The 27,242-nt window shown below is 32.1% G+C and overlaps 5 protein-coding genes across 7 annotated transcripts; 3 read left to right on the forward strand and 2 right to left on the reverse strand.

The window, feature by feature from the left end:
* The first annotated feature begins 5,609 nt into the window (after positions 1-5,609).
* On the forward strand, positions 5,610-9,364 carry LOC149495233 (putative receptor-like protein kinase At3g47110). Its single transcript, XM_089722810.1, has 3 exons — positions 5,610-8,464; positions 8,578-8,949; positions 9,227-9,364. Exons 1-3 carry the CDS (start codon positions 5,791-5,793, stop codon positions 9,232-9,234), a joined length of 3,054 nt encoding a protein of 1,017 aa, XP_089578936.1. The 5' UTR covers positions 5,610-5,790; the 3' UTR covers positions 9,235-9,364.
* A 238-nt stretch (positions 9,365-9,602) lies between these two features.
* On the forward strand, positions 9,603-13,166 carry LOC105633415 (putative LRR receptor-like serine/threonine-protein kinase At3g47570). 3 transcript variants are annotated; one of them, XM_037641489.2, is made up of 3 exons: positions 9,603-11,670; positions 11,794-12,612; positions 12,717-13,166. In XM_037641489.2, the coding sequence occupies exons 1-3, from the start codon at positions 9,930-9,932 to the stop codon at positions 13,076-13,078; spliced, it is 2,922 nt and encodes a 973-aa protein (XP_037497417.1). In that variant the 5' UTR covers positions 9,603-9,929; the 3' UTR covers positions 13,079-13,166. The 3 variants fall into 3 exon arrangements, with proteins under 3 accessions (XP_037497417.1, XP_037497416.1, XP_089578937.1); XM_089722811.1 differs by having other exon boundaries at positions 9,830-10,638; positions 11,512-12,612; XM_037641488.2 differs by having other exon boundaries at positions 9,603-12,612.
* A 39-nt stretch (positions 13,167-13,205) lies between these two features.
* On the reverse strand, positions 13,206-15,651 carry MTSSB (mitochondrially targeted single-stranded DNA binding protein). The gene is made up of 6 exons (XM_012215938.4): positions 15,490-15,651; positions 15,051-15,232; positions 14,635-14,843; positions 14,432-14,532; positions 13,754-13,813; positions 13,206-13,558 (listed from the first exon to the last, which is right to left on the reverse strand). Exons 1-6 carry the CDS (start codon positions 15,560-15,562, stop codon positions 13,539-13,541), a joined length of 645 nt encoding a protein of 214 aa, XP_012071328.1. The 5' UTR covers positions 15,563-15,651; the 3' UTR covers positions 13,206-13,538.
* Positions 15,652-21,107: 5,456 nt separating this feature from the next.
* Positions 21,108-23,509, forward strand: LOC105633358 (putative pectinesterase 52). The gene is made up of 5 exons (XM_012215937.4): positions 21,108-21,367; positions 21,488-21,647; positions 22,381-22,596; positions 22,913-23,163; positions 23,314-23,509. Exons 1-5 carry the CDS (start codon positions 21,138-21,140, stop codon positions 23,501-23,503), a joined length of 1,047 nt encoding a protein of 348 aa, XP_012071327.3. The 5' UTR covers positions 21,108-21,137; the 3' UTR covers positions 23,504-23,509.
* A 130-nt stretch (positions 23,510-23,639) lies between these two features.
* On the reverse strand, positions 23,640-27,238 carry SAG18 (senescence associated gene 18). The gene is made up of 7 exons (XM_012215936.4): positions 26,928-27,238; positions 26,543-26,642; positions 26,271-26,391; positions 26,032-26,153; positions 25,446-25,567; positions 25,190-25,349; positions 23,640-23,910 (listed from the first exon to the last, which is right to left on the reverse strand). Exons 1-7 carry the CDS (start codon positions 27,052-27,054, stop codon positions 23,796-23,798), a joined length of 867 nt encoding a protein of 288 aa, XP_012071326.1. The 5' UTR covers positions 27,055-27,238; the 3' UTR covers positions 23,640-23,795.
* Between the last annotated feature and the right edge of the window lie 4 nt (positions 27,239-27,242).

Consider the following 27,242-nt stretch of genomic DNA (forward strand, 5'->3'; position numbering starts at 1 on the left):
ATTTTTAAGAAAATTTCTATTTAATTGTGAAACTAAGTAATTTAATAATATATTTTAACCCTAATTAGTAATTAATATATACTATGTACTTGAATACTCATATATGTTTTCTTGGGTTGAAAATTATGATTTTAGTTATACTATCTTACTTTTTATTAGGTTATATGGTTTGAAATATTTTAGTATGCTTAGGCTCATAATATATATATATTTTATGGATTTAACAGTTTTTAATGGATTTAGTGACTACATGTATTGATATATCCTAATATGAATAGTATTATCTTTTGTTGATTTTATAATATTATTATTATTATTAATTATTAAGCTATTAATTATATAAACTGAATTAATAAATGTCAAGCGTGAAGTATACCTGCTATCTATAAACATGTAAAATTAAATATTTTGATTTTTAGTTATATGTGATATTAATTTGTTATTTTTAAAATTTTAATTATTTTTTTTAGTATTTATATATAAAAATATAGTGATTATTTCTTATTAAATTTAAAAATTTACATCTTACAAAATATTATAAAATGTTAGAGTTGTATTTATAATTAAGAAATTTGGAACTACTGAATTTCAATGGAATGGTATGGAATAGAATTTGAAATTCCAAAAATTATTTGGAATGAAATAGAATGCAATATCAAATTCCAAAATATTTTGGAACGGAATTGGAACGAGGATCATTCCATTCTATGCAGTCCGAATTACACCCCTAAGGCCTAAGATGGTTAAAGAATATTATGGATAAATTACATAAAACCCTTCAACTCAAAATCCATACTCGTAAGTGGAGTGGAGGACTTTGGACCAAATTGTTGGGAGGCTAACTGCGGAGGTCAATGTGGGTTTGTAATGTATCTAGTTGGTTATATATGTAACTTTTTAAAGTATGAAAATTAAAGAAAGAAAGGGTTTGGGGACCTATATGTAATTTTTAAATGATGAAAGGTGAAAAATAAAAGTTTGGGGGGCATGGCCTCATTAGCGTGCATTCATGTTGGACACTAATCGTAATGTTTTGACAGAGGTTATTTGATAGATTTGAAGAGTAAAGTAAGATAAATGGGGTATTTAGTCGTTTGGGAAAATAGTTTGAGAGAGAATATGAGTTTTTGAAAGTTATTTAAGGGGTTTTCTAAAGTTATTTGAGGAGTTTTCTAAACACTCTAGTCTTCAACACCCCAAATTAGAGTATAAGTATGGTTAAAAAATTTAATTTCTAAAATTATCTGTAATTATATTTATAAATCTTCCATGGAGAAGGTATTTTCGTAATCATCTATTGTCAAACCAAACAAAACAATGTTATTAAACTTTCATTGACCATACATTTTTTACAAAAAAAAAAAAAAAAATTACATTTACCATATTTTCTCGTACCATACTTTACTATACCTTACTTTAATGATTTTCCCCTCCCTTCATCTAAATAAAGCATAAGTATTGATTAGAGTAATAAGTAACTTCAGTTCCCGTAAGATTGAGAATATAATTTTATTGGGAGAGCAAAAAACTTTTATTCGTTACGAAGAGGATTATATCACTTGGATAAAAAGAAAAAAGGACAAACATTTTAGTTGAATTGAAGGCAAATTGATCAAATTCTGGTGCTGTAATGCACCTGCAAATACATTTAATCTTACTATCAAAAATTTTGGACCCTCTCACTCTATTAGAGACGTTCTTGTCACCATTAGATGACTTGATCATCAAGTCAAGTTTAGTCTGGACTTGACCTTTGTTTACCCTTCGGACACGAAACTTATAATAGACGGTCCTCATTTTTCTTTCTCGTCTTCCTTCTCGTAGGGAAAAAGTGTCGCAGTCACAGCTATCAAGCGCCAGTCATGGGAGTACGTTGAAGGAGAGATAGTAGAACTAGTCATCCTAATTGTTGATTACGTTATTGCTCTGCTGGCAGATCTATTTACAATTCGTAAGCAACCTTTTTGTGCATTCGGTAATTGGCAGCGTTCTGTTTGGTTAATGAAAAGCGAAAAATACAAAAATCCGAAATAATATAAATTAAATTCAGCTTAATAAACACAAGCTTAGCTTTAGCATGTTATGATTCAATTTTAATTAGAAACTGAATTATGATCAAATCTGCTAAAATCAGAATCATATTGTAATTAGCGGTTTTCAATTTCAAACCATAATTAAAACTGTGTGCTTGCAAATTTGTTCTGTTCCTGTTTTTTAAAATTAAAGCTAGTAGTTTCAGTTTAAAATCATAAAAAAAATTATGAGATAAAAACATATCAAAAAAATTCTTAATTTTTTTGTTTTATCACCAATTCTTAAAATAAATTTTAAAAGTTTTATTAACTTGTTTAGTCTTTATAATATTAAATTTTATAATAGTTTTTAGAGATTGAGCGAATTTTTTATGAAACATTAAACATTCTAACATTTAGCATTTTATAGAGATTATTAAATTTTTTATTTTTGACAATCATATACCCATTGATTTTTTTTTTTTTACACTAATTCAATTAATTAAACATCTAATATATTTCTTTATCATTTTAAGTTAAACAGATAATCAAACAATTATTTTTACTATTGTACTGAAAATCAGGCCGGACTGGCCGTTTCGACCGGCTTAACCTGAAAACTAACTATGATCGGGTTCGAGTGAGGTAAATAAAATGGGAGGCAAAAAAATTGCTCAGAACCGATATGAATTGGTAAGCACTTGCGAAACGGTTTGAATAATTACTACGGTTCAAATCAAAACAGCAAATAAGGATTAAAACAAAAAAGAAAAACGGAAAGAGAATATTGGAGCGTGTGGGTTGCTTCGGAAGCGGATGGTGGCCGGACCACCTTCCCTTGAAGTGAATCAGCGAGATGCTTTGCCTGGTGTCGACACTGAGACTTACCTGCCAGTGGTCGACCTACAATTCTCGTTTGAAAATTTCTCTCTCCTGGGTATTTATTAACCAGTGAGAGAGAAACTCTCTTGTAGCATTTTCCGTAAAAAAAAAAAAAAAAGTTTGTGTATTATTATAATTAGTTAAAAGTTTTATTAAATAGGCTTTATATTTATATATTATTAGGCTTACGTAAGTTAAAGGATATATCATATATTATTTTTTATTATTTTTGTAGAAATTATTTCGTATTTACAAATTTTATATTTTAATTATTTTTAAAAAATATATTTAAATATTAGATATGAAACCCCGATTGAATCGTATTGAACCTAATTAAACCTTTCAGTTCAATGAATTTTACCTTTACCGGTTCAATGACCGGTCTGGTTCTCAGAATATTGAGTTTTACTGAACACTTGTAATTTAAATCGCCATATAAACAGCTACCAGCTAAAAGTTGTGTTCGACAATAACCTTTTATTTGAGTTTAAGTAGAGTTTTATAAAAAGTTAACTTATGTAACGTTTAGTTTTAGTGTTTCATGAAAAGCTACTTAAATAGCTAACAACTAAAACAGCTAAGAGCTACCAAAATAGTTAATTTACCAAATATATAAAACAACTAACAGCTATTATAACAAAGCAATTGACAGTTAACTACAACAAAATAATTGACAACTAATACAACAGTTAACAACTACTAAAATAATTAATATCGCCAAACAAACACTCAACGTGTACTTACATCTAGAGAAAAATATAAAGCTATCTTGGAAAGTGATTGGGTGAGAATATGTGGTTCTGCATCCTTGCCAACTCATTCCCGTAGAAAAATATAAAAGATAGAGGACTTTTTTTTTCTTTTTTAAATTTCCACCGAGTATTTTCATATTTTTTAAGTATAAAATTAATTTCGTTTCAAGAGAATATCCTTATTGAGTATAAAATTAATTTTATTTTATGGTTCATGATTCTTTTTAATCGGAGGAGCCAAAATTAAAAGCTAGGTAAAATACATTTTCAAAAGATAGGGGACGAAATAAAAAAATTACTATTTTAATGTGCAAAATTTGAAACAATTTTAGGGTTGGGGCCCTCCCACGAGTACCTTGTGATAGATCAAACTATATTTAAATTCAAACGTGTCGTACGGTTTGAGAGCACAATAAAAGATGAATAGCCAGTTTATTGTGGGTCATTGCTTGCAATTTTCCTTCTTTTAAATAATGACAAAAGACTTCTTGAGATGAACATATGCTGTTTGATCAACATATACTTTTCAATTATCATCCTCAATCTTTATTAAGAATTGATTGATGGAATGGAACCATTGATTGGAAAGCACGACTATTTTTTGTTACGAAATAATCAAAAATAGTCACAGATACAATGGAGACTAAAAAGAGTAGAAATACTTATAAATTCATGTTAAATTTCTTTTAAGAATGAAAAATATGAGATGGTTTTCAAGAACATGTTAGCATTCCATGAACTTGTGTACACCTTAATCACTGCTCAAAAATTTTTCTTTGATATCTATTTTATAATTAAAGAGAATTGCAATATTTTAAAGTCCATTTAAATAATTTATAAAATTAGAGTTCGCCATGTTTTTATTCTTCGTTTAATTTCCCCAACAATTAAATTGTAAATAATAATAAAAAAGATATAAAAAATTATAATCGTACCTTTATTTTATATATATATATATATATATATATATATATATATAATATTTACTTTCCTTTATTAAATATTATTTCGTTGCCGTCCATTTTTGACACTTTAGATGTTAAATTGCTATGAAATGACATCAACGACTTTAAGACAAAATCAATTTTGTACTGAACCCAACTTAACTATAGATATTTCTGCCTCTTGTGCCTTGCCGGAGCATCACTGCAGCCGGACAATCATTTCACTTAAATCAACTGCAGATCCATCACCGATTTTTCTGGTCAGTTCAAAAAAATAAACAAAGAATAAAAGAAGGCCAGAGGCAAGGTATTATTTAAGAACGTTAGCCGGAGCTCAAACACGATGTACGTGGAAGCTCTACAAAATCATCTGCTTCAATCCAACGGCCCTTGTGTTTTCTAAATCTTAACCATCCATTCTTATCTAATATCTACCGCTAAAGATTTAACTGGTGGTGGAGATTATAATCTCTCAATGATATTTTTATACACATTTACTTTCTCTCTTTAGACGTTGACACAGTCTACATTGATTTATTGTTTGAAAGTGAAAAAAATAGACGGAATAGGTACGTAGTTTAAAGGATCGAAAATATGAGAACGTAGTTATTTTAAAAAGAAATATAAGGGTAAATTAGTTCTTTTTAACAAAACAAAACCGTATAATTATAATTTTTCCAAAATGATATTTTTATACTAGAATAGTAAAATTATTTGACACTTGTAATATATATTTTATTATAATTAATAGAAATATAGAAATAATTACAAGTAATCTTCTTATATCATGTTGTAAAAGTTATCAGAGCGAGAGATTTCGAGTTCAAATCTTTTATTTTCATAAATTTGGTAAGCCAGAGAGAGAATTACACAATAAATTACTCTCATAGAGTGAAAAATCTCGAGTTTAAATATTTTATTTTCACAAATTTAATAAGTCAGGGAGAGAATTACACAATAAATTACCTCGTTGTATGATCCTCGGTCTTATTTCAGTCCCTTTTCAATAACTAAGGGAAGGTAATTGTCTGCTTTATCCCTGCCCTTGGCTGGCTCACTTAAAATCTACCATGGACACCAATAATTACAAAATATACCCCGGTAGGAATTGTTCCATGTATCACTGCTCAACTTTTATATAAGTGCCAACCGAAGACACAGAGAAAGGAAAAAAACTAAAGCAGCTAATCTTGTTCTGAAATGACGAGCTTCAGTAAATTTGCTGTTGCTTTTTCTTTAAAATGCATAATCTTCTACCTCCTGCTGGTGCAGCTGAGCCGCCAAACTCTCTCCATTGGAGGGAATGAGACAGATTATCTAGCCTTGTTACAGTTCAAGGCAAATATGCATGACCCTCAAAATCTGATGAGCTCCTGGAATGATTCACTCCATTTCTGCAATTGGGAAGGAATCAAATGTGGCCGCAAACATAGAAGAGTGACCGTTCTTCATCTTCGATCTAAAGGGTTAGTTGGTTCTCTGTCTCCTTACGTAGGAAACATGAGTTTCCTTAGGAAGCTTAGCCTTCCAAACAACGAATTGCAAGGTGAAATCCCACCTGAATTAGGCTACTTGTTCAGGCTTCAAATTCTAGATCTTGGCAACAACTCCATTGAAGGGAAAATCCCAGTTGAGTTGTCCAACTGCTCTAATCTTCAGGGTCTTGCGTTACCGCGCAACAAACTAGCAGGAAGTATTCCATTTCAGCTTTCCAGTTTGTCTAAACTTACTGCCCTTTTTATTCACAAAAATTATTTGAATGGAACCATTCCTCCTTCCTTGGGCAATCTTACCTCATTGGAAATCTTAGGTGCAGCAGGAAATTTCTTGATTGGAACTATTCCTGACACCCTTGGCCAGCTCAAGCGTTTGTCAATTTTTGATATTTCAACAAATAAACTCGCAGGTGTGATTCCTCCTGCCATTTATAATATTTCAACCATCACCGGTTTTTCTGTGTACGAGAATCTACTTCATGGAAGTATTCCATCAAATATTGGCCTTCTCCTTCCTCAACTTCAGTTCATACAAATATGGGGAAACAATTTTAGTGGTTCCCTTCCGGTTTCGTTATCAAATGCTACGAAACTCGAGGAGATCGATTTATCACTTAACAACTTCATTGGAAAAGTAGATGTTCACTTTGAAGCCATACCTTTACTTAGTTTCTTATCGTTGGGTGGAAACAGTCTTGGAAGCAAAGAAGGTGATGATTTGAATTTTATTACCTCTTTGCTCAATCATAGCCATTTGAGTGTATTAGATCTGCAGCATAATAGGCTAAAGGGAATTTTGCCGAATTCGAAAGCTAATCTATCTTCATCTCTCCAATTTCTAATAATTGGGCATAATCAAATATATGGAACACTTCCTCACTGGCTTTTTACTCTTGTTAGCTTAACAACAATGATTATACAAGTTAACCAAATTACAGGTACTATTCCCATGGAGATTGGTAATCTTGAAAAATTGCAATGGCTAACTCTTGATCATAATAGATTATCAGGACCAGTTCCATCATCCATAGGCAACCTATCATCATTGATTAGGCTTCATTTGCATAATAACAATTTTCATAGTGCAATCCCTTCTGGTCTTGACTGGCATAACATGTTATTCTTGAATCTTGCTGGAAGCAACTTCATTGGTTCCATTCCTAAACAACTGTTTTCCATCCCTACCAAGTTAGTATCACTAAGTTTATCACTAAACAACTTTGAAGGAACTCTTCCTTCAGAAATTGGCAATTTATTAAATCTGAATGACTTGTATGCTTCAGAAAGCAACTTGACTGGCGAAATTCCAAATGAACTAGGTCAGTGCAAGAGCCTTGTGAACCTATACATGGATGGTAATAAATTTCAAGGCACACTACCTTTATCATTTGCTTCTTTGAGAGGTCTTCGAGTGTTGGACTTGTCTAGAAACAATTTATCAGGCAAAATTCCTGAATATCTAGAGAAATTTTCATTGGAATATCTGAATTTGTCTTTTAACAATTTTGAGGGTGAGATTCCAATCAAAGGTGTTTTTGCCAATGCAAGCGCAATATTTGTTGAAGGCAACAACAGGATATGCGGAGGCATACCAGAACTCAAGTTGCCAAGATGCGTAAATCAAGAAACAAAGAGAATAAAACTAGATGTTGTCAAACTTGTTACAATTCCAGTATCAGGTGTTTTGTGTTTGATCATCTTGTTAATCTTCTTGTATTGTAAATTTAAAAAGAACACCAAAGAGAGACCTCCCGACATGCTATTAAAATCGTTTCAAAGCCTTTCGTATAACAGGATTCTGAAGGCAACTAATGGGTTCTCTTCAGAGAACTTACTTGGTGTCGGAAGCTTTGGTGCTGTCTATAAAGGAAATCTTGAGGAGAACGGAGCACTGATTGCAATAAAAGTAATTAATCTTCAACAACAAGGTGGTGTAAAGAGTTTTATGGCTGAATGCAAAGTCTTGCAAAACATACGTCATAGAAATCTTGTGCCAATCATAACTTCTTGCTCGAGTATAGATTTTCAAGGAAATGATTTTAAAGCACTTATTTTTGAGTATATGCCAAATGGGAACCTTGAAAAGTGGTTGCATCCAAGTTCAGAAATGTATATTGAGGCAAATGAGCAACCGAGTCTAAATCTTGTTCAAAGAATGGACATTGTAATTGATGTGGGGAATGCACTGGATTATCTTCACAACGGTTGCCAGGAGCCAATCATTCATTGTGATCTAAAGCCAAGCAACATTCTTCTTGACAATGACATGGTTGCTCACATTGGAGATTTCGGTCTGGCAAAATTTCTCCCTCAGATCATGAATCCAGTTCAAAGCAGTTCTCTTGGTGTAAGAGGAACAATTGGCTATGCCGCTCCAGGTGATTAATATTTCTCCCTCACGTTTGATATATACATAATCTATATTTACTTATTCAGTGTCAACACTGTTTTCTTACTTTTTTTTTTTTTTTAATTTTGTCAATTTTTTAAGAATATGGCTTAGGAAGTGAGCTGTCAAGAAGTGGAGATGTTTATAGCTATGGAATCCTTTTGTTGGAGATGATGACAGGAAAGAAACCTACTGATGATATTTTTGCAGAAGGTCTTAACCTTCACAGTTTTGCTAGAATGGCATTACCTGATAATGTGTTGGAGATTGCAGACCCAGCACTCTTGCAAGAAGATGAAGGTGTAATGGAAGGAAGGAAAGTTGAATGCCTAATTGGCATAATTAAGGTTGGGGTTTCATGTTCTATGGAGTCTCCTCAAGATAGAATGGACATGGGTACTGCAGTCAGCGAGTTGCTTTCAATTAGAAATAATTATGTGCGAATTAGAAAAACAGAGCCTTCCATGCATAGAAGTAAGTAATTTATCACTTCCAATTTATACTTTACTTTGACTTTCCAAAATGTTTGTGAAGAATGATAAAAATGGCTTCTGGAACCTGAAAGCAGGGGAGAATTTGTTTATCCAAATTATTCTACAAAAAATCAGAAATAAGAATATGGTTTTGGAAAGCTGTTGATAAAAATTAGAAGTCATCTAAATTAATTTCTTCATCTGGTTATAACAATTAAGTCTACTACATAAACTTATGTATTTCCTTTTTTTTTAATTAATTAATTAACTTATTGTAGAATCATGAAGCTGAAATCTGAACAAGTGAAAGCAGCTAAAGGAGCAGTTTCATTTGGATTTTCTTGTAATTTGGATGGTGAAGCTTTCTGTAACCTTTGAGGTTGTTAATCTATTTGATAATTTTTTTTTTCTTTTCATCGTAAGTATATATTACTGCACATTAAACCTTTTTACATAGATTTTGCTGGTTCAAGCTTAACTACTTAAACAGTCCAATGAAGAGCTTAATTTTTTAAATCCAATGTACAAATCCCATGTAAGTCTAGCTCAACTGCCGTTGCTTCTTTCTTTCAATTTAACATAACTAAATCAAATTTTAACATGTGAATTCTATATTGAGTTATCGAATCCGATTTGAATTCCAACTAAAAGACAATCAATCCTTGTTTCCATGTATTGAAGATCTGATTGCTTATGATTTAATATAATATTATGATCTCCTTTACTATAAAAAATAAAAAATGTGGCTGGCTGTATTGAATTTGAAGTGCAAATTGACCAGACTCTAGTGCGTGACGCAATTGCAAATACTTTTAACCTAACTATCAATAAATTTTGGACACCCTTACGCTATTAGAGACACGTTGATGGTGACAATTTTGACTTACTTGTCCATATAAAAGATTGGAAAATTAATGTTGTTAAATCATAGATTAGATTAGATAAGGAAAAACAAAAACCAGTTAACCAGCTTGTTCTGAAATGATGAGCTTAAGTACACTGGTTGTTGCTTTTTCTTTAAAATGCATCATCATCTACCTCCTTCTACTGCAGCTGAGCCTCCAAACTGTCTCCACTGGAGGGAATGAGACAGATTATCTTGCCTTGTTACAGTTCAAGTCCAATATTGTTCATGACCCTCAAAATCTGATGAGCTCATGGAATGATTCACTCCATTTCTGCAACTGGGAAGGAATCACATGCGCCCGCAAACACAGAAGAGTCACCATTCTTGATCTTCAATCAAAAGGGTTAGTGGGTTCTTTGTCTCCTTATATAGGAAACATGAGCTTCCTTAGGGAGATTAGTCTTCAAAACAACACATTGCAAGGTGAAATCCCACCTGAGTTAGGACATTTGTTCAGGCTGCAAGTTTTAAACCTTGGCAACAACTCCATTGAAGGGGAAATCCCACATGACTTGTCCAATTGCTCTAATCTTCTGTTTCTTCGATTATCGCGCAACAAGCTAACAGGGAAGATTCCATCTCAGCTTTCCAAGTTGTCTAAGCTTATTAATCTTTATATTTTTTATAATAATTTGAATGGACCTATTCCGCCTTCCATTGGCAATCTTACCTCGTTGGAAGGCTTCTCTGTACGAAGAAATTCCTTGATTGGAACAGTTCCTGATACCCTTGGCCAACTCAAGCACTTGTCACAGTTTATAATTGCCGGGAATAAACTCTCAGGTATAATTCCTCCATCTATTTATAATATTTCAACCATCACTGAATTTTACGCATATGAAAATCAGTTTCATGGAAGTATTCCATCAAATATTGGTACTCTTCTTCCTCAACTTCATGAACTACGGATATGGGGAAACAGTTTTAGTGGTCCTATTCCTGTTTCATTATCAAATGCTACCAAACTTGAGAATATCGATGTAGGAGAAAACAGCTTCACTGGAAAAGTAGAAGTGGACTTTGGAGGCCTACAAAGACTACTTTTTTTAAGCATGGGTAGAAATAATCTGGGAACTGAAGAAGGTGTCGATGATTTGAACTTTATTGCTTCTTTGCTCAATTGCAGCCATTTGAGTGCTATTGAGTTGTCTAGTAGTAGGCTAAAGGGGGTTTTGCCGAATTCAAAGGCTAATCTATCATCTCTCAATTTTCTGTCGATTGGGAATAACCAAATATATGGAGAGCTTCCCCAATGGTTTTTTACTCTTGCTAGCTTAACAACAATGAGTATACAATTTAACCAAATTTCAGGTATTATTCCGGCGGAGATTGGTACTCTTGAAAAGATACAAAGGATATATCTTGATCATAATAGATTATCAGGACCAGTTCCATCATCCATAGGCAACCTATCATCATTGATTTCGCTTCAATTGGGTGAAAACAATTTTCATAGTGCAATCCCTTCTAATCTTAATTGGCATAAGTTGTTATTCTTGGATCTTTCTGGAAGCAATTTCATTGGTTCCATTCCTAAACAACTTTTTTCTATCTCTACAATGTTAGTTACAGTAGATTTATCTCTAAACAATCTTGAAGGAACACTTCCTTCAGAAATTGGCAAGTTGTTCAATTTGTATGAATTCTATGTTTCAGAAAACAACTTGACTGGCAAAATTCCAAATGAACTAGCTCAGTGCCAGAGCCTTGAAATCCTATACATGGATGGTAATAATTTTGAAGGTACATTACCCTCACCATTTGCTTCTTTGAGAGGTCTTCGAATCTTGGACCTATCTCGAAACAATTTATCAGGTAAATTTCCTAAATATCTAGAGACGTTGTCATTAGAACATTTGAATTTGTCTTTTAACTACTTTGAAGGAGAGGTTCCAATCAAAGGTGTTTTTGCCAATGGAAGTGCAATATTTGTTGAAGGTAACAATAGGTTATGTGGAGGCATACCAGAACTCAAGCTACCAAGATGCATAAATCAAGAATCTAAGAGAAGAAAACTAGACATTGTCAAATTTGTTACAATTGCAGTCGCAGGTGTTTTTTGTTTGACCATCTTGTTAATCTTATTACACTATAAATTTAGAAAGAAGAACAGCAAAGAGAGACTTTCTAACAACATACCGGGAAAAGCATTTGTAAATCTTTCATATGAGAAGATTCTAAAGGCAACTAATGGGTTCTCTTTAGAGAACTTACTTGGTGTCGGAAGCTTTGGCACTGTCTATAAAGGAAATCTTAAAGAGAATGGAGGATTCGTTGCAGTAAAAGTAATCAACCTTCAACAACAAGGTGCTGCAAAGAGTTTTATGGCTGAATGCAATGTCCTGCAAAACGTACGTCATAGAAATCTTGTGCAAATCATAACTTCTTGCTCAAGTATTGATTTTCAAGGAAATGATTTTAAAGCACTGATTTATGAGTATATGCCAAATGGAAACCTTGAAAATTGGTTGCATCCAAGTTCAGAAATGTCTACTGAGCCGATTGAACAGCCAAGTCTAAACCTTCTTCAAAGAATGAACATCGCCATAGATGTTGCGAATGCACTAGATTATCTTCATTGCGGTTGCCACGAGCCAATCATTCATTGTGATCTAAAGCCAAGCAACATTCTTCTTGACAACGACATGGTTGCGCACATTGGAGATTTTGGTCTAGCAAAATTTCTCCCTCAGCTAATGAATCCAGTTCAAAGTAGTTCTATTGGTGCAAGAGGAACAATTGGCTACACAGCTCCTGGTAATTATTATCCTCCTATTTGATAGATACAGAATTCATATTTATATATTACAGTAAAAGTTGTTTTTTTACTTTTTTCTAAAAATTTTTTGTCAATCGTTTAGAATATGGCTTAGGGAGTCGACCATCAACAAGCGGAGATGTTTATAGCTATGGGATCCTTTTATTGGAAATGGTGACAGGAAAAAAACCTACTGCTGATATTTTTGCAGAAGGTCTTACCCTACACAATTTTGCTAGAATGGCATTATCTGATAATGTGTTGGAGATCGTAGACCCAGTTCTCTTACGAGAAGATGAAGGTGTAATAGAAGCAAGGAATGATCACTACAAAAAAGTTGAATGCCTAATTGGCATGATCAGAGTTGGGGTTTCATGTTCAACAGAGTCTCCTCGAGATAGAATGGACATAAGTAATGTAGTTAATGAGTTGCTCTCAATTAGAAATAATACATTAGAATTATAAAAGCAGGACTATCCATGTAAAGGAGTAATTTATTACTTCAACTTTACATTTACTTTGCGAAGAGCAATAAAATCATTTAGTTGCTTTATCTTTTTCTTTTTATTAAAAAAATAATTATAACCCCAAATGAACACTGCAATGGTTCTTCGAATTCAATTAATCTCATATTCAAATCCTAATACAGAGAGCTCTAAAGAAGTGGAGGAACTATTCACCTGTTATGTTGCATAACATGGACCAAATGAAAAATAAATAATTGTCTACACGATCCCCACCCACCCATAAATACACACACGGATCATAGAATAAACACTGACTATAACAGCAAAATCATGGATAGAAACACTGAAACAATTAAACCAATTCGTCACCCTAGCCGGAAGAATGTCTAGTTCTTACAAAATTTAGAGGATCTAGCTGCGATTTATTTCCAACTTAAGATTTCTGCAATATACAACTCTCAGCTAAACAGTCCCTCCCCTGCAAAAAGAAATGCCATTTACAAGATTAAGGTGATGAAAAAAAAATTTACTTTTTATTTTAGCTAAAAAATAACTGTAAACTGGAACAAGTAATATGCCTCAAGTATAACCATAGCCCTATTAAAGTGTCATTAATTTGGATATGCCACATTGTAGGTCGTGTTGGTAAATGGAAGAGAGAAATAAAACTTACGTAAATCCTCAAGTGAAATATCATTGATGGTTTTTCCACTTGTTATAAGGTGAACTTTCCCTGCAAAATGCAAATAACAGGGCAACAAATGTTAGGGATACCCATGTGATTATCTTTTTAAGATAAATTTTATTCTCCATCAACCCTTTCAATACCCACCCTGTCCCCAACAAAAATAAATGAGAACAACAACAACTATCTTTAAGAGAATGTCTAATATAAAACTGTCTCATAACTATGCTCAGCGCTCTATTATCTTTCCAGATATTGACAGTCCTCACTCTTTGAAATCCAGCATTATTTGAAATAAGACACAAAGCTACAGAGTTGAACTCCCCGAGTAACAAAATGAATTTGAAGTAAGATTTTAAGAGCAAATTTGTTTTCATTTTATGAAAATAAGTATGATATCTTTTACACCAGAAGTTAAATGTTGGGAACACAAGTCAGAAACTAATTATGGCTGGATCAGCGATGTTTGCATTTCACAATGAATCATTCAAGAAGGAAAAACAGAAAACCTTATTCAATGTCAGCTAAGAACAGAAAAAACAAATCATCGAAGCAGAAGCAAAAATACTTATTCAACACTATCATAAAATCTTTAAAAGAGGCACATCATTGAGTAAAAGCAGCAAAAAAATGACGGAGCTAGGTTGCATATTCAAATATACAGACCATCACGACGAACACAGATCTCTGGAATGTTTTTAACTTGACCACTTATACTGTCGTTGTAGACTCTAATTTCAATGTCACCCTCAACATAAACAGATGAACTGCACCAAAGATACATTAGTGAGACAAGACCAGATTCAAAGAAAATTTAGCCCATCTCTAGCAGAATAAGAGTTAAACTTAATTAAGAAATGGATATATACTCTTTGGCAAGCTGTTGAACAGCATAAGCTCCAAGTGCCTCATTATGCACAGCAATTCGATGCCACTGGGCAGGTTTTGGCAAGTCTTTTGCCCCTGCAATTCTTTGGTCAAACATGCCTCCAGTCCCAACAGTAAATATGGTTAGAGTTCGGCCATTCCTCAAGATCTTCTGCACAGGAGCTTGCCCAATTTTTCCACAGATGATCGCCTGCATAAAATCACAAGAAGTTGGACAGACATAGAGAAATAACAGGTATAACACAGTCAATTATCTAAAATTTATACTTTCGGTGAATGCATCCTATTCAACACTTGTATACGAATCTACAATGGAATGCTATATAGTCCAAAATCCAGAATAGTAAAAAAATTTCAAAAATTAACATTTAGTAATTGAAGACTTCACATCAAATACCTTGTGGACACCGCGAAAATCCCAACCTTTCCGGGGATCAACACCTTGTAGTTGTAGCTCAGGGTTTTCACCAAGAATATCATCAAAGTCCTTATCCAATTCATCATCTTTTAAACCATCATTTTCTCCATCAGAAGACATAGTTGAGTACCATGACCTCAAGCTTTGTTGCAAACCCACCACTGCAATCAAACACAGAGGAAATTGGGGAAAAAAAAAAATCAAATTATCCACCCAAAAACACCCATTTCAATATATCCACCAACTATTCGATAAAATGTCTAGGAACAAAAATGATCAATACTTGCAGTTAAAACATGCCTTGTATCAACAATATGAATATATATATAATTTTTAACTCACATAATCATTTATACATAAAAATAACAAGCACGCACACGCATACACGCTCATACATATAAAAGAGGAGAAAGATGACCTGCAGGAGAACTAGGCGTTGTGGAAGAAGAAACTCTCAAGAGCTTAGCTAACCTAATAGCGAGTGAACTCATTTTTAGGGATTCGACTCACTCAAAACTTTGGTTTAAGCTTAGAAGTGTGTCCAGCAGTGCGCGCCCCAGAACACGATACAGAGACGCGAGAAAGGAGGAGGAGCAAAGAAAAGAAAAAAATATGTGGGCTAATTGGGCCTACAATCAACCAAGGTGGCCTATACAGCCCACAAATAGAGGATAGTTTCTTGGTTGATAAGCCCATGAAGAATACTACCAAGAAATATATGTTATGTTATTGAAGGCCAAATACGTAAATTTGCCTCTAGACTTTATAAAAAAATAATTTATGACACCTTAAATCTCACCGAAGAACTATCATGTCTCTAAAATTACAAATTTGATAATATTCATACACATTTAGAACAACTTTTCGAATAATAATTTATTACATTTTTCAATTATCATATAAGTTTTTAATTAATTTAATTTTATAAATTAAAGTGATTTTTTATCCGTATATTTCTTTATTTTATACTTGTGACATTTTTATTTTAGTCAATCCAATTTGTCGATGTTGAATTGTTGTTCATATCGATGAAAATTGAAATTTATAAGGAATTAGTCGATGATGCTCAAACCTGTACTTATTTTGAATGCCTATCTATTTTCTATCAGTATAAATTAATCACGAGTTGAAATATTTTTTAAAAAATGCAATTTTATAAATTGAGGTATGGACAAAGTTAAAATTGATGTTACCATAAAATTATTAATGTATGCATTTAGTATGAAATACCTAAAATTGATAGTGTGTGTGTGTATATATATATGTATATATATATATATATGGAGCTAGATTTCGCCTCCTATAACCTTTTATGGATAAGGAATTTCCGGTCTGGGATGCTATATAACCCTTGTGGGGAATAAACATATCACAGGTCAGAATGAATCTGATGCTCTAAAGTTATGCTTTGCAAGAATAAGCCCCTCTTCTTTTTTACACCAATGCAGCTATTGAATCAGCTGTTTGGTAATAGAAATAGGATACATATATAATAGGATAGGAATAACGGGTCTTAACATGCTAAGATAAAAAAAGATCCCTTAGGCAAATCATTCCCTTGCTTCTGTCGTTACATATATATTATATTGACTATTAATTCATATAAATATGTGAAAGTGAAACTATTTTAAAGATTTTTTTTTAATATTTGCACAAGCTATTCAGACCCGTGTCTGTTTAACGGTTCATAATTCTGATTAATTTCCACTCGCTTCGGAGGCAAAGGGGATGGCCCGGAGAGAATTTGTGTTGCAGATAATCGAATCGAACCCATGATCTAAACTATAGTGATCAACTATTTTAAAGATTCCTTTGATTCAACTATTAGTAGTAGACTAATATTAATAATTTTTTCATCCTCTCAAAATAAAAAAAAAAAAATAATGATGATTAGTAGTTGGTAACTCATAGTCAATTGCTATTTTATCATTTAGTTTTTTTTTTTTTAAAGTATATTTTATCATTTAGTTAATTGTTGTTAAATATGGATTTTTTTTATAAATGCAACGTACCATCAATTGGTATTTTCATTTAAAAAATATGGATTTTTTTTTTTATAAATGCAGTATATACTTAAATATCATTTATTTTATTGATAAAATTGCTTACAAATATGAGATTTAATCTGAATATCACTGTAGATCCGAGCGTAGAAATATTTGTAAAAAAAAAAAAAAATAGTATTTTGATGATTTATGTGATAGTAAATAAATTATAAAACACTTAAGTTTTGTTGGGATGTGGCATTACCCATGCCTCGTAGACAAAAAGAGACAATCAAACTAGCCTTGGTTTAGGGCTAATAGAAAATCCAAACAATTTTTTAAAACACATTACTTTCAAAGAATAAATAAAAAATTATATATACAGCACTATATGCGTTGGATCCAATTAAAATATGTCAAACGTACCAAATTAGGTCCTTAATTATATCATATACCTAAAACAATACTCTTAGAAGACACAGTTTTCATGACATTGAAATTGACAATTTCAAAGTTGCTATGGTCCAAAATTTTCTATTATTTATTTATTGATTTTGCATTAAAGATTGTATCGATATTATTTTATTTGTGCAAAATTAATTCATTTATTTCTAACTATATATAAATATTGAACACTCAGGCGTCTTATTTAAAATATTTGAGCTCTTTCCACTCAAATCAATCTCTATGGGTATTTTTTTTCCGTATTTTCTCTACACTTGAAAAAATTTTTAAAAGAAATAAAATTATTATAATTTAAATTTCGAACTCTGACCACTATATGCTACAAGAGTAAAATCAAATTTGTGGTTATATTTTATTTAAAAGAATATTATTGAAAAATTAATATTTCTCTTATAGTCTAACTCTATAATATAGAATTTTAAACTTAACCAACAAGATATATATTCGCAGAATAAATTAATTATTAGGGTTTTCTTTATAATTTCCTTTTCCTTCACATAAAAGATTCCAACACCGATTTAAACAAGTAAACCGCCTATATGTCCCATCCTATATAAGCTTTTAGCAGAAACGAGCTTAAGGCTCTATATAGCCTAACGACAGCGAAGAGAGCACTTCAAGAACACCGGAAGTTCAAGAAACAATTATGAAGCAACAAGAAGGACAGACCGAAATGAAGAAAGAATTGGCTCTTCTTGAGGAATTTTGCAGTCAAGAAGAGATCAGTTTGGTTAACAAGATAAAAGAGCGCCTTGAAAGCCATGGAGATGGATATGTGTACAAAGACTTCCTCCATGGATGGAACTTATACAAGAAAGGTCATATGGGCAAGCATGATCTCTACTGCGACATGGTTTCTATTCTTTCATGCAATTATCAAGATTTTCTTGGAGAACTACTCAAGTTGTTTTTGACAGATTCTAATTCTGTTTTTACTTTAATAGATGATGGTGTCGAGGCTTGAACTTTTAGGGTCGTACGTAATATATCTTAGTTCTTGAGTTGGCATCAAGAAAAGCTCTGGTTTGATGTTTAAATGTAATCGGGAAAGGGATCCCCTCTCTCTCTCTTTCCCTTTCTAAATCAGCAGAAATAAAGATATCTGTTATATATATCGTTGCTTTTAAAGGGTAAATTTTGTTTTAAGATGCTGCAAACTGCAAAAAATCATTCATATTATATATTAAAGAATGTTTTCCATTTACATGATTTCCGCCTCGAAAAGTGAGATGAGACTCACATGGACGACGGATTGAGGTACAGGTAAGTTTTATCTATTTGATTAAGACTATTAGAGTTTGTTAGGTAAAATTAGATGTTTTATAGTTGTTAATTATTCTAGCTGCTATCAATTTAATTAGTGTTTCATGAAAGGTAACTGTTGTGATGAATAAGGTAGCAAATAAACTTATTTACAGAAAAGAATGATTTAATTAGATTGAGTTTATAATATATGGACTAAACTAAATAAATTTTAGAAAATCATAGATGATTCGTAGGTTAGGTCTAGACAAGTTTTATTATCCTTTGCGAAATATTAAGTTGCTCTTAACCCTTATACTAGAGGTTTGTGTTTCTCCCAACCCTAATTTTGAGCACATTTGGATTTAACTAAGATGATTCCGATTTTCTCCGTTGAAAAGTTAAAATGAAAACAAAAACCATTTAAAAATAAACCAAATCGATTTGATTTGATAGTTTAATTATTTGGAAGTGTTCTCTATTACCTAATACGAATGGCTGATGATTGACTATAATCAGTTTGCACGCTTGAATTATATACACATAATTAATTAAATATAATAAACTTTAAAATGGATGATGGTGTTTGGCTTCATATATAATGTATTAGTAGTTGATTTGACATCAGGAAAATAGATATATATATATATATATATATATATATATATATATATATATATATATATATCCACACGCACACCCATGATGCACTGACGCAGAAATGGCAAAATGGGAAAATGCGAAACGATACAAGAAAATGATATTTTCAAAAAATATAGGAAATGATATTTTCAAAAAATATAGGAAATGGAAACATGAGGAACGCGTAAATATAAAAAAATATATGAGGTTTATTTATAAATTTAAAAACATAGGAATAAATATAAAATAATTTAAAAAGAGTACATTTAAAAGTTTTAAAGGACAATCAATTCATAAGTTCTACTCAATAAAGAAAAAAAGAAAACAAAATATTCAAATGTCAAAATGGAAAAAAAAAATGGAAAAAAATAATGAAATTCTGTCAAATTTGAAGTTTGAATATTGAAATTAAAAGTAGGATTATTTGTCTTTTCTTAAATAAGATTTGCAAATCATCTAAATTTGATTGGATTTGAAATTTTTTTTTTTTTTTAATACAAGAAACGTTTCCAGGAAGAGATAACGGGTTTCTGATTTTCAGTATTTACGGAAACAGATCCGACATGTTTTCGAATGTTTTCGTTTTTGAAACATTTCCGAAAAGCTGAAACATCAAGCCTCTCGTGTATTCGTGCATCACAGACACACACGCAATATTTAAATTCATTTTTTTATTTGATCAAAAATCAATTGAGACTATTAGAAAATTACAGATTAGTTTTGGTGTCAAGAATGAAATTTTTATCTATAAGGTAACAAATAAAATCATTAAGCAACTGAATTGGCATATTCTTAAAATTTGTTGCGTGTTTCTTATTTAACCAATCAAAAATTAATTGTGAATTCTTATATTTGATTCATTATATATATGGTAATATATTTATTGAAAAACATGCATATTAAATAATAGAATAATGTACGATAATTAAAGATTATTTTCTTTAAAAAGAAAATTTGGTGAGAGTATATGACTGATCATTTACTATAATTAGAATGCATGACTTATATATATATATATATATGTATATATATATTAGTGGCACTTTCCTTATTAGCACAAAATTAATTATTAACTAACTATGTACCTATGCATTATACCCAATTTGTAATTTTATTATATTATTTATAAGAATTCAAATAATATTGTATACTGTTAATATTTTTATCGTTATATTCCAAAGTCTTGAATTATAAATTTTACTCCCTCCGTTTAATAATTTTTGTCATATCTTTCTTTCTCATTTGTCCTAAATTATTATTTTATTACTTCTTTTTAAGAGTGAATAATATGTAAATTTTATCATTTTATCATTATTTAATATTCTTTTTTATCAACAATAATAGTCAAACTACTACATTATATAATATAAACAAAAATAAAATATCAGCATTAATCTTCCAAAAAACTCTATTAATCAAAAGTTAAATGTTTAATTAATTGAACCAAATATCTCCTTAATTCAATTAAATTCAATTACTTAATCGTAACAGTCGTGTTTATAATATTCACGAAAAGAAATTATTGTCAAGTAATAAAAATTCCATTATTTCCATTTGTAGGGTTATCCTCTAAAAGTAAATATTTTCTAAGCAACAGTTAATTCTTGATTGTTCCTTCCTATAAATCTAAGCATTCCATTTTGTCTGATTTAGCGTTTTCTTTTCAAATTATACAAAATATAAAAGCAGAAATATCCTCTACATACATAAACACAATATAATCATCAAAAGCATGCAGCAACCATGGATTATTTTCTTGATCATATGGTTAAACCTTTATTTAGGAGTAAGTGGAGCTGTAGAGTGTAAATATGAAAGTGAAGAGTCAAAAACTATTAAGTACACAATTACTGTTGGAAGATCTGGAAAAGAACAGCTCAAAACAATTCAAGGAGCTATTGATTCAATTCTTCCCAACAAAGATTATTGGACTAGAATCCATGTGAGTCCTGGTCTTTACATGTAAGTAATATCAATATATCGATCGGGTTTTCCGACGAGTATCACCGGATCTTTTTCGGGTATGAGGCTGATCTCGTTCCAGGTTTTCGTGACTGACAAATTATGCTAATTTGCATGCAGGGAGAAGGTGATTATTCCACCGGAGAAAACTTGTATTTATCTTGAAGGATCTGGACGTCATGATACAATAGTATATTATAATGGACATGAACAAACAAATACGAGTGCTACTTTCTTCTCTTATGCAGAAAATATTGCTGTAAAGGGTTTTACGTTTCAGGTTTGTTTGGGATACTAGTTTCAGTTTATAGTTCTTTTCTTTTTCAGAGCTCTTGGCTTCGTTCTTGATCCCTAAGTTCATGTTTCTTTTTAGCTTAATTTATTTATTCTTAGACAAAGAAAAACTAAGTCAATTTAGGAAAATGACTTCTCATTTTAAGGAGAGAAAACCATCTTTTGGACTTTGACAAATTTCTTATGACCTTGTAAATATATTTTTTATTTTATTAATCATCAGTAGCTGCCAGTTAGTTACTTGCCAATTTCGGCTATCATCACTGGTTACTGAAAACTGTAACAATTTATTACTTTTTATGCAGTTTTTCTCATATTTAACAATAAATTTTTAATTACAAATTTTCTGCGATTGAAAGTATTTTTATGGACTTATAAGTTCAACATTTTAATACTTTTTAACTAATTTTCAATATTTAATCAAACAACAGGATATGAGTTATTTGGAATATATATTTAAAGGAAAACATTTTATTTCCAAAGACAAATTATTTTCTAGAAATAGGGAATTATTTGTTGAGTTGTGGAAAAAAAAATCTGATCAAAAACCTCAAAATTGATTCTCAAAAATCATGCATTAATCCAAAATAACAAAACTTTTTTTCTTAACCAAAAAGTGAAAAGCCAAAATAGCAATTAAGTGATATTAATATCTTTTGTTCTCTAATTCTTTGAAAATATATAAATAAAACTTAAACTCAATTTTCTTGAATGTTTAGAATTCTTATAATCGTCCATTAACGGGAAAGATTGATGGCGAGATAAAGCAAGCAGTAGCAGTAGCAATTTTTGGCGACAAAACTTCCTTTTATGGTTGTCGTTTTGTGGGTTTGCAAGATACTCTTTGGGATGCACAAGGCCGCCATTATTTCCGCAGTTGCTATATTGAAGGTGCTATTGACTTTATATTTGGAAACGGCCAATCAATTTATGAGGTAATAAAATTTTTCTTTTTCTGATACATAATAGGTCCACTGCATCCAAAGAATGTAACCCTCTGTTTCACTAAATTTAAAATAGCAGACTCAAACTCTGAATCTTTTCGCTCTCTATATTTTATGTAAGGTACAGTAAGATCAATCAGACCACACCTGATTGGCTAGGTACTAAAATTTTAATATATTAAAAAATTCAAGTTATTTGTGCTTTAAGAAAAAACACAAATAAAAGTGATATTGCTGATAATTATTTATAGTGTCGAGAAATTTAGAGTATTAATTAACTAATTTTTTTGAAACAATTTAATTGTAGAATTGCAAAATCAATGCTACTGCTGGGAGCCTACCCCCATATATTCAAGCAGGTTATATAACAGCACAGGGCAGACTTTCTCCAACAGATCCAAGTGGTTTCGTGTTTAGAGGAGGCATTGTTTCTGGGAGTGGTAAAAACTACTTAGGCAGAGCTTATGGTCCTTATTCAAGAGTAATATTTGATGGAACAACATTTGCTGCAGTTATTTTTCCTCCTGGATGGAATGCTTGGTATTACCCAGAACAACAGTAAGTCAATTTAAATAGAACAAAAATCTCATATTCGAAACTGATCATATGTGATCTAGTTGGTCAAAAATTCAGTGGACTTCGTTAGTTGGTTGCATAATATACTAACATGCATTTAATCCCTCAAAACCAATGTTCATCTTTGTTCAGAGGTAATTTTGTGCATGCTGAGGTCTACTGTAAAGGACCTGGATCAAACACTTCTGGAAGAGTTCCATGGGTGAAGAAGCAGCTTGGCCAGAGAGAAATGAGCAAGTTTTCCAGGTCTTTGTTTATCGACCACGATGGTTGGCTTGCAAAACAACCGGCTTGGCGCCATCCACATACCAACCAGCCATAATTTATTTGAACATATCATCCATTGATTTATCATTAATGATGAATAATTGTAAAGCATTTTGATTCAATCACTACATCTGTTGTATTCTGCAATTTCACACATGTTTTCAATAGTTCAATTTATTTTTAACATGGGCTGCAAATAATTGGAAACTTGGATTAAACATGCTGAACATGAAATAATGTATAAAATTTACCTTTTATAAGTTGATCTAGTGTTGTCTAACAATTAGGTTAGCGTGAACTTGTTAGGATCAAAATACAAAGTAAAACTATTAGTGTGTATACTCAGATTATGCTGATTCCACAACAGGTACACTTGTATATGTACAACTATAACTTTCCACCTCTGTACCATTTTCTTTGACCTTTGTCCATGAAATCTTCCACTTCTTGTACAGACTTATCCTGCATAGTAAAAGAGGAAAAAAAAAATCTATTTTAGATACTAGGGAGATAGAGATGCATGTATAATAAATAAGATTTTCTTTGTTTTTTAAGCACATGATAATGGTTAGGAGACCTGAAATGCTTTCAAAACAAGACAGCAACAAACAATATCCTACGAGTCTGTTATGCTAGATGGCGCAGACTGCCTGATTTTCCGAACATGTTTGATTCCCAGCAATCAATTCAGCATTTGGCAATTATTCAACACCTCATGTTATGAAGTATCTATCTTTGAGAGTATCAGGAGAAACAAATAGAAATTCAAGAAAAACAATTCAGTGCAGAACAAGATACCAGCTAGAAGAAATAACATCTCTCGTTATATTTTCTTTGATCATCTTCCTTAACACCCCACTTACAGTTCTCTTTTTCTGCAAGCGAGTGCTAAAAATGAACAAATTAGTTATTATAATTGTGTTTCACCCATGCTAATATGCTCATCCGAAAAAGTCTTTTTTATTAGTGAAGCCAGGTTTAGTAAGTAGAATTTGGTTCAATTTACTAGGGGGCATTAAATAACCAGTGATTCTACCCTAATAAGTTAGCAAGTGAAGCTATTGCTATTATAAGAACCCAACAACAATTTTCTTTTGAGACAGGTTATCCAATGCTACTGAATGCAGCTATTTTTATTAAAAACTTCCAACCCATTAAAATCAGTCGTCAACCACAACAATAAGCTATTAGGTAATCTCCCTCCAGAGAGAGGGGGGCCGAAGGAAGTGTGGTGCTTTCGTATTCTATATGTCTGGAAGTTCTTTATGTGATAAATACCATTTACTCCATCAACAAGTTTAGATAGCAATGGTGAAAGACAGCATCTTGGATATCCACTAGACTAAGGTTGATGAAGATGACCAAATCCCTCAACATACAACTAGAAATATTCTAGGCACAAAGACACTGGCGGCTGGGATTTTAAGGGCAAGAAGAGAAAAGAGAGACTAGGTAGGGCAATTTCATAAACGATAGCAGATATAAAAGCTAAGGAATGGTGGAAATTTTAACTTTATCTAACAAAGAAAAATAGTAGAATAATAAAATGAAATGAAAATTCTCTGTATTGATTATTGCATTTAATATAATTCCCAAGCAACTAACAGTGTGGCTGCATTTAACAGGGAAAAGACGATCTTTGAAGCACAAAAGATTGCATAATAAGAATTCTGCATTATACCATTGCATTGGAGCTGAAACGAAATAAATGCATAAGGGGGTCAAAGGTGGCTTGAAATACCTCTCTGTTTCAATACTCCTCTTTGCAAGCATAAGCGTCAAGAAGACAGGAACCATTGCAGCACATAAATGCTTAAGAGTATGTCCACTGACAAAATGATGAGTCCAACTGTATATTTGTTTATCCGTTGCTTCTTCCACCTTAGCTAAAAGATAAAATCCTGCAAGAGTGGGTACAATGAATGTTCCACATTCCAGAAGCACAATAGTGTTTTAGGAATAATAGTACATAGGAACTGACAATAGAAAACACAAACCTGCTGCCCAAAGCCAATATGCAGAATGTGTATACATTGGAGGCAACAAGATAGCCATCAGCGGAATGGCAATACAAGGAACAAACTGGATCAAAGCATATGGGCGGAGGTCATCAAAAAACCTGTAGGGATGATTGAGATTCATTCAGAAATCACATAACAGAATATGCAGATCACAGGAACTACGAAGCATTGTTTGTGAAAGATTACAAAATGCCCTCAGTTGAAGAATAGACTCAAAATTCTTGAAAAGGCACAGTAAAAGGATAATTTATACCCCGCTCCTAAGACCTTATCACTCATCAGTGTCACTGTCAGCAATGGATCAATATAAGGAACATGAGAGCAGAAGGTCACAGAAGATTATAGAAAACCCCTTAAGGGAGAATTTTTTCAATTTGGCCCATTTCTTATCTATAAAACCAGTTTACTAGTTATTCTCACTAAGATGCAGTGAATATTAGGTTGTTTGTTTAAACTCTAAAGAAACCACTCATCACTTGAACAAAGAAAATCCAGTTGATAAAAATCAACCATGGATATACAGATAAAAGAAGCTTAAGGAATAAAAGCACAAGGGACTTGCCTCCAGTATGCAATGCTTATAATACCAGCCAAAATTAAAGGTAAGATAGATATTGTTCCCTTTCTCTCATCAATCCTTTCAATGATAAAAATAGCAATTATTGAAGTGAATGCAACAGTCATCTGCATTATCAATGGACAGTTAGTAACTCCAAATACGAAAAGCCATCCACAGGATAAGCAAAAGGAGAAAAAATTAATAATCCTTTGTCATCAAAAGAAAAAAGCAGATAAACTCACTGGCAGCCGATCCCACACAAGACGAGCATCATTGGGCTTGAGATGGTAGTATCCAGAGCCAAAAGCAACAGCAGCCACGCCAAGAAAAAAACAAGTCCAACCCCAAAGCTCGCCTTGCAGGCTTTTTATTGTCCAAAAGAAAATCTTTAAGCAATGACTCAACGAGCAACCCCAAAACACAGAAACAAATATCTACATAATCTTTACTGTGGATTATTGAAGAAAATAGGTTTAAAATTGAAGACAAATGAGTGACATGAGACGCAACATACCTCAGCTTAAAATAATTCCCATGAAAGCAAAGCACAAGTCCAACAACACCAATAACAAGGAAAGGGAAATTTGAAACCACATTCAGAGTATTGGGAATTCCTGAATCAAAGATTACAACAACCGATTAAAAAGTCAATCAACACAACAAACTAAACCCAGAAATAAACGCATACAAAAGTTAGTTACTTGACAACTCAATATTGAAGAAACACAAATATAAACGTATTTGGTACTCAAAAGAAATTAAATTTCATCAAATCCATTCTTGTTTTGCTCCAGTTGACGATGCAAATTTGATTTTCTATCGAGTACCCATCGGAAGCTATATATTTTGAGCGCATATATATAGAAATGAATAAAAGGAGAGATGGATAGGTTAGTTACCGAAGAATTCCCGTTTATCAGCGAAATCGTGGTATTCTTCAGACTGAGGGATGGCTGGAGTGACAATCATCAGTACTACGAAGCAGAGAATCGCCACTCCCCATGCGTATAAGGTTCGTTTTCGCATATTTCTGCTTCACTTTCCTTCTGTTTTTGCAAGTCAGAGGGAGGGAGGCGACAATAGAAGAAGAGGGGAGGAAGAAGAACCAGAGGAGAAAAAAAAGGTAAGCTGGACTTCCAAGAATTAGAATTTTTTTTTTTTCTTTTTTTGAAAGGTTCCAAGAATTAGAATTAACACTTCGATTAAGGAAAAGT

This window comes from Jatropha curcas, chromosome 6 (genome assembly GCF_041381405.1).
Source record: "Jatropha curcas cultivar XTBG-Jc1 chromosome 6, XTBG_Jcur_1.0, whole genome shotgun sequence".
Lineage (NCBI taxonomy): Eukaryota > Viridiplantae > Streptophyta > Magnoliopsida > Malpighiales > Euphorbiaceae > Jatropha > Jatropha curcas.

What these genes read in the sequence shown, in the direction of transcription:
- LOC149495233 (XM_089722810.1), top strand. Translation starts at nt 5,791, where the DNA reads ATGACGAGCTTCAGTAAATTTGCTGTTGCTTTTTCTTTAAAATGCATA. An exon ending in AATTGGCTATGCCGCTCCAG is followed by an intron (nt 8,465 to 8,577) that starts GTGATTAATATT and finishes CAATTTTTTAAG; the next exon opens with AATATGGCTTAGGAAGTGAG.
- LOC105633415 (XM_037641488.2), top strand. Translation starts at nt 9,930, where the DNA reads ATGATGAGCTTAAGTACACTGGTTGTTGCTTTTTCTTTAAAATGCATC. An exon ending in AATTGGCTACACAGCTCCTG is followed by an intron (nt 12,613 to 12,716) that starts GTAATTATTATC and finishes TCAATCGTTTAG; the next exon opens with AATATGGCTTAGGGAGTCGA.
- MTSSB (XM_012215938.4), bottom strand. Translation starts at nt 15,562, where the DNA reads ATGAGTTCACTCGCTATTAGGTTAGCTAAGCTCTTGAGAGTTTCTTCT. An exon ending in AACGCCTAGTTCTCCTGCAG is followed by an intron (nt 15,233 to 15,489) that starts GTCATCTTTCTC and finishes GTTTGATTGCAG; the next exon opens with TGGTGGGTTTGCAACAAAGC. An exon ending in GTTCAACAGCTTGCCAAAGA is followed by an intron (nt 14,533 to 14,634) that starts GTATATATCCAT and finishes TCTTTGGTGCAG; the next exon opens with TTCATCTGTTTATGTTGAGG.
- LOC105633358 (XM_012215937.4), top strand. Translation starts at nt 21,138, where the DNA reads ATGCAGCAACCATGGATTATTTTCTTGATCATATGGTTAAACCTTTAT. An exon ending in GTGAGTCCTGGTCTTTACAT is followed by an intron (nt 21,368 to 21,487) that starts GTAAGTAATATC and finishes ATTTGCATGCAG; the next exon opens with GGAGAAGGTGATTATTCCAC. An exon ending in TAAAGGGTTTTACGTTTCAG is followed by an intron (nt 21,648 to 22,380) that starts GTTTGTTTGGGA and finishes TTGAATGTTTAG; the next exon opens with AATTCTTATAATCGTCCATT.
- SAG18 (XM_012215936.4), bottom strand. Translation starts at nt 27,054, where the DNA reads ATGCGAAAACGAACCTTATACGCATGGGGAGTGGCGATTCTCTGCTTC. An exon ending in ATATTGGCTTTGGGCAGCAG is followed by an intron (nt 25,350 to 25,445) that starts GTTTGTGTTTTC and finishes CCACTCTTGCAG; the next exon opens with GATTTTATCTTTTAGCTAAG. An exon ending in AGGAGTATTGAAACAGAGAG is followed by an intron (nt 23,911 to 25,189) that starts GTATTTCAAGCC and finishes TTTACTATGCAG; the next exon opens with GATAAGTCTGTACAAGAAGT.